General features: G+C 42.0%; 1 protein-coding gene across 1 annotated transcript; it reads left to right on the top strand.

Annotated features, from left to right (window-relative positions):
* Nucleotides 1-10,352, top strand: ZNF566 (zinc finger protein 566). Its single transcript, XM_056136086.1, has 4 exons — nucleotides 1-111; nucleotides 2,980-3,112; nucleotides 3,396-3,491; nucleotides 9,328-10,352. The coding sequence occupies exons 1-4, from the start codon at nucleotides 1-3 to the stop codon at nucleotides 10,350-10,352; spliced, it is 1,365 nt and encodes a 454-aa protein (XP_055992061.1).
* Nucleotides 10,353-11,482: the final 1,130 nt, after the last annotated feature.

Raw genomic sequence — 11,482 nt, 5'->3', positions numbered from 1 at the left:
ATGGGGGATCTTACGTGGATCTTCTTTTGGCTCTTCAGCTCTGCCTTTTGCCAGAAGTGGAATCCAGAGGAAGACTGGTTCTTCGCTGCAGATATCAAAGCCATGTCTCAGGTGAGGTGCTGTTTCCTTGTACTAAAATAGAGACAGCTGCAGAGTTCAGGGAAGAGAAGCCCTTGTCCTCTGACCTCAGAACAGAGGCTACCAAATATGGGACTGAGATTAGATTGTGGGGGCCTATGGAGTCCACTGGGTAGTGGTAAAGGGATACTGATACTTGAGTGGTGAGTAAACACTGTACTCCCTAAAAAATACCAACATTTTGGCCTGAAGCAATAATACGGTGAGTAGGATGCTTGTCCTGCACACAGCCAATCTTTTATTTTTTTTAATAAAAAATGTTCAAACATGCATCCCTTCACCTATGTACATTTCCCACGACTCATATATCGTTGCCTGCCCCCCTCTAGGGTAGACACATACTTCCTTCTTTCTTCTTCCTCTTCCTTCCTCCTCCTTCTTCCTCCTCCTTCCTCCTCCCTCCTCCTCCTCCTTCATCTTCCTCTTTCCTCCTCCTCCTCTTTCCTCTTCTTCCTTTTTCCTCCTCTTCCTCTTCTTCCTCTTTTTCCTCCTCTTCCTTCTCCCTCCATCCCCCTCCTTCCCCTCCTTCCTCCTCCTTCTTCCTTATCTCCTCCTCCTTCTCCTCCTCCTCCTCTTCCTTCACCTCCTCCTCCTCCTCTTCCTCTTCCTTCTTTTGCTCTTGCCTTCATTTTCTCTCTACTTTTCTTTTGGGTATTATACAACCTGGATTTGATTCCTGGAATATATGGGACCCAACCCTGCCAGGAGTGATCCCTGAGCACAGAACCAAGGGTAAGCCCTGAGTACTGCTGGATGCGACCCAAAAATTAAAAAAAAAAAAAAATCCACATTTTGTTTTGTATAACTGTTACCTCCATAAAATTTCTAAAAGTAATTTGCAATAAATAAATAAAATTAAGTCTCTGGAGCAATAGTACAGTAGGTAAGACTCTTGCCTTGGAGTTGGCCAGCCCCAGTTCAATCCCTGGCACCCCATATGGTCTCCCAAGGCCTGCCATGAGTGATCACGAAGCATCACCGGGTGTGACTCAAAAAACAAACCAAAAAAAAAAAAAGATGTAGTTGGAACGTTGATATATGTAAGCATTTCTTTTCTCATCGTCATTCTTTTTTTTTTTTATTTTGTATTTTTTAGGTCACACCTGGCAATGCTCAGGGGTTACTCCTGGTTCATGCACTCAGGAACTACTCCTGGCCGTGCTCAGGGGACCATATGGGAATATGGGATGCTGGGGATTGAACAAGGGGCGGGCCGCGTGCAAGGCAAACGCCCTACCCGCTGTGCTATCACCCCAGCCCCTCCTCATCATCATTCTTTTTGGTGTTTAAAAAAATTAGAATCTTGGGACTGGAGAGGTAGTACAGCAAGTAGGATGCTTATGACCAACCCAGGTTTGACCCTGGGATTTTATATGGTCCCACAAGCCCGTCAGGAGTGATCCCTGAGCACCACCAGGTATAGCCACAAAAAAATTACAAAAGAAAATAATCAGAATTTTACTGACACTACTTATGAGCAATGCTAAAGTTCTCCTACCCTTGCTCTAAATATATGCAATTTAGGCATCTCTTGAAGAATATTTTTAGTGGTGGTGGGGCAGGTGGGGCTCCATCTGGCAGTACTCAGAGGCTGTTCTTGGCTCAGTGTTCAAATATTTGCCTGGCCGAACTTAGTTCAATCCCCAGCACTACATAATTTTTCATGAGCACTCCAGTAATGATCCCGGAGTAGTCTCTAAGCTCTGCCAGGTAGAGCACTACCACCTCCCCCATCTACCACTCCAGAAAATAAGATATCTGAGTATGACCACATTTGGAAGAAAACTTGAATACTGGTTAACATGGTCTCCCTTTAGGAGCCTGACTGCCATTTTCTCTTACACAACCCAGTACCTCCCCAGTTCTCCATTCATCTATTTTTTTATTTGGGTTTTGGGTCCTACCCGGTGGTGCTCAGGCCCGGCTCTGCACTCAGGGATCACTCCTGGTGTGGCTTAGGAATCATGTAGGTGCCAGAGATCGAAACTGCGTCAGCCACATGCAAGGCAAATGCCCTACCTGTTGTATTATCTCTCTGGTTCCCGAGTTCCTGTAATTTAAACAAAGGAAATGTACGGGTCTGGGAATATAGTTTCCTTTCATGTGTGAAGCTCAGCGTTTGATTACAGCACAACAAAAAATAAAATTTGCTTATAAAAGAAATTTGTGGCTGAGCATTGAGTAAGAGTGCACAAATGTTGAGCACTTCTATATATTCCTTTTTGTCTCAGAGTCTGAAAGCAAAAATTGTTTATATCTATAAGAGGATATTACTTGTGAGAGAGAGAGAGTACAAGGGTGAAGGAGCTTGCCTTTGCATGCAATTCAAATGCCCAGCATCATATATGGTCCCCTGAGTACCATAGTAGGGATCACACTTGAGGAGTCAGCGACAGACATTTGTGCATAATGGAAATGTTCCACTCTATGCTTAGTTTTTTTTCCTTTGTCTTATTTTTTGGTTTTGTTTTTTTTTTTTTGGTGCCACACCTGACTGTGCTAGGCTTACTCTTAGACGTATGCTCAGGAATCACTCCTGACAGGGCTCAGGGGACCATATGAGGTGCTGGCGATTGAACCCAGTTGGCCACATGCAAAGCAAACAGCCTACCCATTGTACTATCGCTCTGGCCCGCTATGCATCTTTTTTTTCTGGAGGATATAGAAAGATGTGGAAGCATAGAAATTCATTCCTGTTTATTCGGTTCTAGTTTTCCACATGGGTCACAAACACTCAGCCCCATTCTCTAGGAGTGCTAGTTTTCACTTCTCCTTTTATTTCTTCTCTCTCTCCTTCACAAAAACACTTCTTGTTATTAACTGTCATATACCTGGTTATTGTTCCAGGAGTCAGTGATGTTCAGTGATGTGTCCATAGGCTTCTCTCAGGAGGAGTGGGAATGTCTTAATGATGCTCAGAGAGAGTTATACAAAGATGTGATGTTGGAGAATTACAGCAACCTGGTTTCAATGGGTAAGAACCTCACTCCAAAATAACTCAGATTCTGATCTCAGGAAGTCTGCTGCAGCCTGCAGAGCTCACCTCACTTTCAGATCTCCAGTTAGGTCCCTAAATTTTACTCTCAGTGGAAAATTCCCTTGTAGTGTTAGAAAGAAGAAACTGTGTTAAGCTAGTGGGTGGTTTCAAGTCACATGCATCGGTATACCTTTCTTTGACTCTTCCTTAATAATGAAAGAATTGAATTTTGGGGCATTTTTAATCATAAACTTAACTTACTAACTTCTTTTGTGAACAGGATATTCTATTTCTAAGCCCGATGTGATCTCCTTCTTGGAGCAGGGGAAAGACCCCTGGTTGGTTGACAGAGAATTTACAGGAGACCAATTGCGAGGTAAGTGAGACCGGCACATGCCCCATTAATCAGTTGCAAGACTGTTCCTTTGATTTTCTCTCTGGGAAATTCCAGATATTAAGTCTGTGATGCAAAAACAAGCCTCTTTTTAATAAGCTTTCAAAGTACCTAACCCTTGTCCCTTTATGGAATATACTCTGCTTGATTTCTTCTTCATTTTTGTACCCACTTTCACTCTCCTCTAATGGTTCTCCTTTCTATCAACATCTCAGATCTGTTTCCTCATCTCTGTCTCCTCTTTTGTTTTTTTTTGTTTATTGGTTGGTTTTTGTTTTTGTGCCATACTCAGCAATGCTCAGGGCTTACACCTGACTCTCCTCCTAATGAATGGGGTGCCATATGGGGTACCAAGTATAGAATCGAGGTCAAACACGTATACAAGACAAACTCCTTACCCACTGTACTATCTCTCTGGTCCTGTAACCTCTTTTGTTTGTTATATTTTAAAAGTGAAAAAAGTTCCATGTCACTGGAAACAGATTTTTTTTTTTTGTACATTGCCAAAGACTTGTTTTTCACCAGGGAATTTTAATATACAGTCACTTACATATTCATTAATACAATCTTTTTTTCTTTTCTTTTTTTTTTTTTGCTGGGGGGGAATCATACCCAGTGATGCACAGGGGTTACTCCTGGCTCTGCACTCAGGAATTACGCCTGGTGGTGCTTGGGGGACTATATGGGATGCTGGGGATTGAATCCTGATTGGCTGCATGCAAGGCAAACGCCCTACCCACTGTACTATCGCTGCAGGCTCAATCATATTTTTTCTAAACATTGTCAAAAATGTACTATAGCTCCAGCCCCAATCCAATCATTTTTTGTTTTGTTTTGAGGACACATGCAGCAATAATCAACGGTTACTACTGGCTCTGCATTCAGGAATCATTCATGGCTGTGTTTAGGGACCATATGAAGTGCTGGGGATTGAACACAGGTTGACTACATGCACGACAAACACCCTACCCACAGAACTATCACTGCAGCCTCAATCATATTTTTTCGAAACATTGACAAAAATTTCTAATATGTGTGGCATGCTCCGAGGAACTAAGGGGATTAAAAAGGAAATAAGTAACTTCAATGATAAGTTGCAGGAGTACTAGAATATGAGTATAAAAATTCTGTAAAGTAGAATCACTCTAAAATTCCCCCAAACCAAAAAACAAACAAAAGAGCTTAAAATAATCATTCAGCAGAGAGGAAGGATAAGAGATAGAATAGGAGTTTGTCCATGTGGAGCACACAAGGGGAGTTTTGAATGGTCATGCCATGGACTGTAGCTATGTTGGGCATAAGCCTCTGCCTCCATTGAGAAGTCAGAGATATGGCAAAGATAAAGAGATGGAGGGGGAAAGCAGGACAGTTAATTCACTGTGAGTTTATTGAGTCCCTGTTGTAGACCCAACATAGCAGTGGATCTGAATTTCCAGAGCTTGCTTCCTGGTTTATGGAGAAAGATATAATAAATGAGTATATAATACATCAGATAATAGTAAAGTGCTAAAAAAGAAAAAAAAAACAAAGTGGTAAGGGGTGCGAGGATGTGGTTTAGTAGTAGAGCATTTGCCTTGTATCCTTAGCACTGCCAAGGAGATAAAGGAGACCAAGCATACAGTTTATTTATACTTTCTATTTTTGGGTCACACCCAGCAGTGCTCAGAGCTTGCTGCTAGCTCTGCACTCAGGAATTACTCCTGGCAGAACTCTGGAGACCAATCTAGGATTCCAGGATTGAACCTGGTGTGGCAAACTCCCTGCTACTGTACTATTGCTTCAACCTCAGTAACATCTTTCATAGACTTCATTTCAAGATTTAGCTTCTGTATGTTTTTTGGAAGAGGGGTGGGTTTTTTTGTTTTTCGTTTCGGGCCATACCTGGTGGTACTTGGTGATCACTCAGGACTCAGTGTCAGTTCTGACGGGTCATTCCCAGCAGTGCTCCCACATGCAGTGCATGTGATCCTGCCATCTGAGTTATCTCCCCGACCTCAAGATGTAGATTTATTTTCATTTTGGGGAACCTGGCAGTGCTTGGAGCTTACTCCTCGCTGTATGCTCAGGGATCACTCTTTCGGGACCATTTGGGATGCTGGGAATCAAAACCAGGTCAGCCACATATAAGGCCAGCTCCGCCTTCCTGCTGTATTCTCTCTCTGACCCCAAGTTGTGGCTTCCTTATGTAATTTTTAAAATATATGATAATATTACCTTTTATGTTGAATATTAAACTATTTATGGGCTGGAGTGATAGTACAGCAGGTAGAGTGTTTGTCTTGTACGTGGCCAACCTAGGTTTAATCCTGGGCATCGCGTTTGGTACCCCAAGCTTGCCTTCATGCAGCCCACTGGGTTTGATCCCCGGCATCCTTTATGGTTTCCTGAGTACCGCCAGGAGTAATTCCTGAGTTCAGAGCCAGGAATAATACACACACACACACACACACACACACACACACATAGTTTGTTTTTTTTTTCTCTCTGTGTGCTTTGCACCTTTGGAGTATTTTCTTATTTTTTTTTTGTTTGTTTGTTTGTTTTGGGGCCAATCCCTGTGGTGTTCAGGGTTTTTTCCTAGCTCTGCACTCAGGAATTTCTCCCCTTGATGTTGATGCTAGAGAGACCATATGGGATGCTGGGGATCAAACCCAGGTTAACTGCATGCACCCTACTCTCTATATTATCTCTCTAGCCTTGAGATGTAATTTTAAATTAAATAGGTTTACTCCATATTTGGGGTGTGTGTGTGTGTGTGTGTGTGTGTGTGTGTGTGTGTGTAGGGGTTGTTAAAACTTTACTTGGGAACTACTCCAGTCTTGGTGCTCTGGGACTGAACTGTACCAAGAATAGAACCTGGGCTTCTTGCAGTCAGTCTGATGAAAGAACTGTCTCTCCAGCCCCTACCTTTAAAATTTGTTGTTGTTGTTGTTGAGAAAAAAATAATTAAAATGTATTGAGGAAAAAAGAATTATTTCTGTGGGTTTTGTATAGGAACATAGCTGCCTTCGAATTTTGAATGTGGGGCTGGAGAGATAGTACAGTGGGTAAGGTGCTTGCCTTCATGCAGCCCAGCTGGGTTTGATCCCCAGCATCACGTATGGTTTCCTGAGCACCACTAAGAGTAACTCCTGAACATCACCAGGTATGGGAACACGGCCCCACCCCACCAAAAAAAAAAAAAAAGGGAAGTTTTTCTTTATGGTTTTTTAAAAAATTTCTAGCATTTAGTGTTTTGAGAAGTCCAAAAGCCATTCCAATCTTTTTTTCCCTCCCTTTTGGTCAGCTGTTTATTACCTTTGGAAGATGCTTCTGCTGGGTGGGGTGGTGGGTGTTGGGCCACACTTAGCAGTATTTAGGTTTACTCCTGGCTTTGCACTGAGGAATTACTCCTGGTGGTGCTCAATGGACCATATGGGATGCCGAGTATTGAACCAAGGTTATCTGCTCTTGCAAGGCAAACACCTTACCCACTGTACTATCTTTTCGGTTCCCTAATTGTAATTATTTTAAGTGGACACAGAGGATACCATGATGAACAACACTGATCAGATAGTGACTATTTTATACCTTAGTCAACGTGGTCTCTGTTACAGTTTCTCACTTTTGTTATTGAAGCTCAAAAGCAACCTTAGCCATACAGCATTTTACACAAATAAGCATTACAAATAAGTGTGATTATTACAATAAAATGTTAATGTATAAAAATTATTGTTGAGCTGTGAGCCATAGCTAGACAATCCCCAGAATTTTCCATTCGATTTACTAGTTTAATCCTCACTGCAGTCCTATTAGGTCAGAGCTGCTGATAGATAGTAAAGGGAGTGTGCCTTGTACTGGTCTCCCAAGCATTTCTATGTGTTACACCTGAGCACAGAGCCAGGAATAAGCCCTTGAGCACTGCCAGGTGTGACCCAAAGTCGACAACAAAAAAGTAGGTATGCTCATAAGATTCATCAGATGGTTTCATATGTGCATACACTATGATGTTGTGTGTGTGAGAGAGTAGAATTATCATTTAAAGAAAGATAAAGACATCTTTGTATTTTAATGTTTTAAATTTTATTTATTTATTTTTGGTTTTGGGCTTTAGCGATAGCACAGCGGTAGGGCGTTTGCCTTGCACGCAGCCAACATAGCCGACCCGAGTTCGATTCCTCCGCCCCTCTCGGAGAGCCCGGGAAGCTACCGAGAGTATTCGATATGCCAGACACAATAACAACAAAGTCTCCAATGGAGACGTTACTGGGCCCGCTCGAGCAAATCGATGATCAACGGGAGGGCCTTGGTTTTGAGGCCACACCCAGCAATATTTAGGAGTTATTCATGGCTGTGCACTCAGGAATTACTCCTGGTAGTGCTCAGAGAGCCATATGGGGTGCCTGGGATTGAGCCTGAGTTGACCATGTGCAAGATAAATGCCTTACTTGCTGTACTATCTCTCTAGCCCATCTCTGTTTTTTTTTTCTAAGGTTCCCAATAAATAAGTCTGCAGTGTTTGGAAAAGAGTGATTTACTTGGGTTCCCTAATCACTGCCCTCGTCTCCTGCCCTTCCCCCAGTTTATTAATTAATTTTTAAATTTTTATTGAATCACCATGAGATAGAGTTATAAAGCTGTTCATGTTGGATTTCAGTCATACAGTGTTCCAATACCCGTCCCTCTACCAGCCACATTTCCCACAACCAGTGTCCCTAGGTTCCCTCCCACCACCCTTCCCAGCCTGTCTCTATGGTAGACTTAGGCTTGCTCTTGCTCTCGCGTGCTCTCTCTTCTCTCTGTGTGTCTGTCTCTGTCTCTCTCTGTGTCTCTGCCTCTCTTTCTCCCTCCACTTCCCTTTCTTCCCTTCCTTTTGGTTATTATGGTTTGCACACGTTATTTAAACACCATGCTTTCCAAAGGTGTTTATGATGACTTGTTACAGGCATTTAATATTCAAACACCAATCCCACCATGCTCTCACCTTACCTCCACCATTGTCTTCCCTTTCCTGACCACCCCTCAAGCAATCCCCCATAGCAGGCCCGCAATAATTTATTTTATATTGCTTGTCACCCATAAATGGCTAACAGGATGATCAAAAAATACTTCCTTAGAAGGAAATTAGTGAAAATTGTTGTATATTAAGTCCTTGTCTGAGGGATTACTAAAATGTTACAAGTTAAGCTTCTCTGTTAATGTTTTTGTTAGTGGAGATGAGTTGCTTTCTACATTACATTTCGTCCAATCTCCTGTGCTACTACTGGATTGTGTCAGAGGCTTTGGAGATATAGCATGACTACCCAGAAAATCTGCAGTTGTTAACTGGTCAGTCTAGCTGGAGTTCAGTTTTTTATTGCTGAGTTTACATGGCAGGATGGAGCAATAGCACAGCGGGTAGGGCGTTTGCCTTGCACGCAGCCAATCCAGGTTTGATTCCTCCATCCCTCTTGGAGAGCCCAGCAAGCTACCAAGAGTATCTCGCCCACATGGCAAAGCCTGGCAAAGTACCCATAATGTATTTGATATGTCAAAAATAGTAACAACAAGTCTCACAATTTGTTAAGAGACATTACTGGTGCCCGCTCAAGCAAATCGATGAACAATGGGAGGACAGTGCTACAGCGCTACATGGCAGCAGAGGTGCTTACTGAGTCACCTCCCATCTCTTTTTGTCTCTTTTTTTAACTGAGTCACCTCCTGTCTCTTTTTGTCTTCCTTTTGAATGTAAGGAATGTGGAAAAACCTTTATTTGTTTTTCCACATTAACATATTAACTGGTTTTGCTTCTATCATGGAAAAAGAAAATGTGAGTGATTGCTTTCATATTTTCTTTCAGTCCTAGAGTCAAGATGTGACACCAAGAACTTACTTCTGAAGAAGGAAGTTTATGAAATAGAATCAGCCCAGTGGGAGATCATGGGACGACTTAGCAGACGTGACTTTCCATGCCATGCTTTCAGAGATAAGTGGGAATGTAATGACCAGTTTGGAAAACAACATGTTGCTCAGCAGGGACATTTCCATCAACTGACATTCCCTCATGAAGGCAAGCCCACATTCAGTCGGCCTCCATCCTACACATTACAGCAAATCACTAATAATAAAGAGAAATATTGTACAAGTAAGGAATATAGGAAGAACTTTCGGCATGACTCACAGCTGACTGCCCACCAGATCAGTCACAGCACCGAGAAGCCCTATGAATGTAAGGAATGTGGAAAGGCCTTTAGACATCCCTCAAGACTCAGTCATCATCAGAAAATTCACACTGGCAAAAAACCTTTTGAATGTAAGGAATGTGGAAAAACCTTTATTTGTGGCTCAGATCTCATGCGACATCACAGAATTCACACTGGCGAGAAACCCTATGAATGTAAGGAATGTGGAAAGGCCTTTAGTAGTGGTTCAAACTTTACTCGACATCAGAGAATTCACACTGGCGAGAAACCGTATGAATGTAAGGAATGTGGGAAGGCCTTTAGTAGTGGATCAAACTTTACTCAACATCAAAGAATCCATACTGGGGAGAAACCTTATGAATGCAAGGAATGTGGCAATGCCTTCAGTCAGAGTTCACAGCTAATTAAACATCAGAGAATCCACACAGGTGAGAAGCCCTATGAATGTAAGGAGTGTGAAAAGGCTTTTCGGTCTGGTTCAGACCTTACTCGACATCAGCGAATTCATACTGGTGAGAAACCCTATGAATGTAAAATCTGTGGGAAAGCCTATTCTCAGAGCTCACAACTTATTAGTCACCATAGAATTCATGCAGTTGAGAAACACTATGAATATAAGGAATGTGGAAAAACCTTTACTTATGGCTCACAACTTATTCAGCATCAAAATCTATATTGGTAATAAAGCATAGAATGTATGAAATGTATGGAAAGGCTTTTAATGATGGTGTAAAACAAACACTAGAGATTGAATCTTGATTCTTTTTTTTTTTAAGTCAAAACTCAGCTGTATCAGGGTTAAGACTACTCCCTGCTTGGGGTAGTAGCGAGTCACTTAGTGACACTTAGGGAGTCTCTTTTAGTGGTATCAGGGTCAATCATAGGGCTTTGCATGCAAAGCATGTATTCTAGCCCTTTGAGCCATTTCCCTGTCCAGAGACTTCATCTTGATAATAATTCCTCTAACTAGAATAATGTGAGAGTATCATCTTCCTGAGTATAGATTTATCAACTTGAAAAAAATTGGTAGAAAAATTCTGTAAGTAGAAAATATTGAGTTTGAGGGGCAGGGAGGGAAATAGTTTAAGTTAGGGAATATGAGGCTAGAGAAAGGGTGGGAAGGAAAGAGGGAGAGTGCCTGAAAATGAGGTCTTTAGAGCCAGAGTGATAGTATAGCAGGAAAGGCATTTGCCTTGCACGCAACCATCCTGGGTTTCCCAGCACCTCATATAGTCCCTCAAGTACTACCAGGAGTGATCCCTGAGTGCAAAGCCAGGAATAAAGATCTAAGCACAGTGGGGTATGGCACAAAAGCAATTTTAAAAAGAAAAGAAAATGAAATCTTCTCAGAGGTTAGAGAGCTCTAATGAAGTAAATGAATTACTTCTTGACCTCTAACAGGGGATATGTGACTGGAATGCATTGCTTGGGGGAGTAGTAAGCCACACGTGGGTGCTGACTACTGGCTTTCTGCTCAGGGATCACTCATAGCTGGGATGGGAGACCTTATGGGTTGCCAGGGCCCCAAAATGCTGATTCCATAGGTTAGCCAAACTCAAGGCTGTACTGTCTATTCAGCCCCCTATAATACATTGTAAAGCTCTTTAAAAAAACCCTACTTTTCAACATCAGATCATTCAATTTTCAGTCTAGCAAATATTGGAAATGAAGCACGTCAGCAGTTTTCTAAACTTACCTTAAACATCAGGTAAGTTTCAAAACTTATCAGACTTTTTTAAAAACTTATCTTAAACATTCATGGAGGAATGTATCCCTATGGTTTTAATTTTTCTTCAATACTTGAAAGTTAGG

The sequence above is a fragment of the Sorex fumeus genome, unplaced genomic scaffold, assembly GCF_029834395.1.
Source record: "Sorex fumeus unplaced genomic scaffold, SorFum_2.1 ptg000122l, whole genome shotgun sequence".
Classification (NCBI taxonomy): Eukaryota; Metazoa; Chordata; class Mammalia; order Eulipotyphla; family Soricidae; genus Sorex; species Sorex fumeus.
Note: the sequence above shows the minus strand (reverse complement) of the source record. Positions and strands in the feature narration are given on the sequence as shown.

Bases quoted from the DNA above. Each gene is read 5' to 3' on its own strand.
- ZNF566 (XM_056136086.1), top strand. From the start codon at position 1: ATGGGGGATCTTACGTGGATCTTCTTTTGGCTCTTCAGCTCTGCCTTT. The intron at 112-2,979 runs GTGAGGTGCTGT...ACCTGGTTATTG, and splicing joins ATATCAAAGCCATGTCTCAG to TTCCAGGAGTCAGTGATGTT. The intron at 3,113-3,395 runs GTAAGAACCTCA...TTTTGTGAACAG, and splicing joins CAGCAACCTGGTTTCAATGG to GATATTCTATTTCTAAGCCC.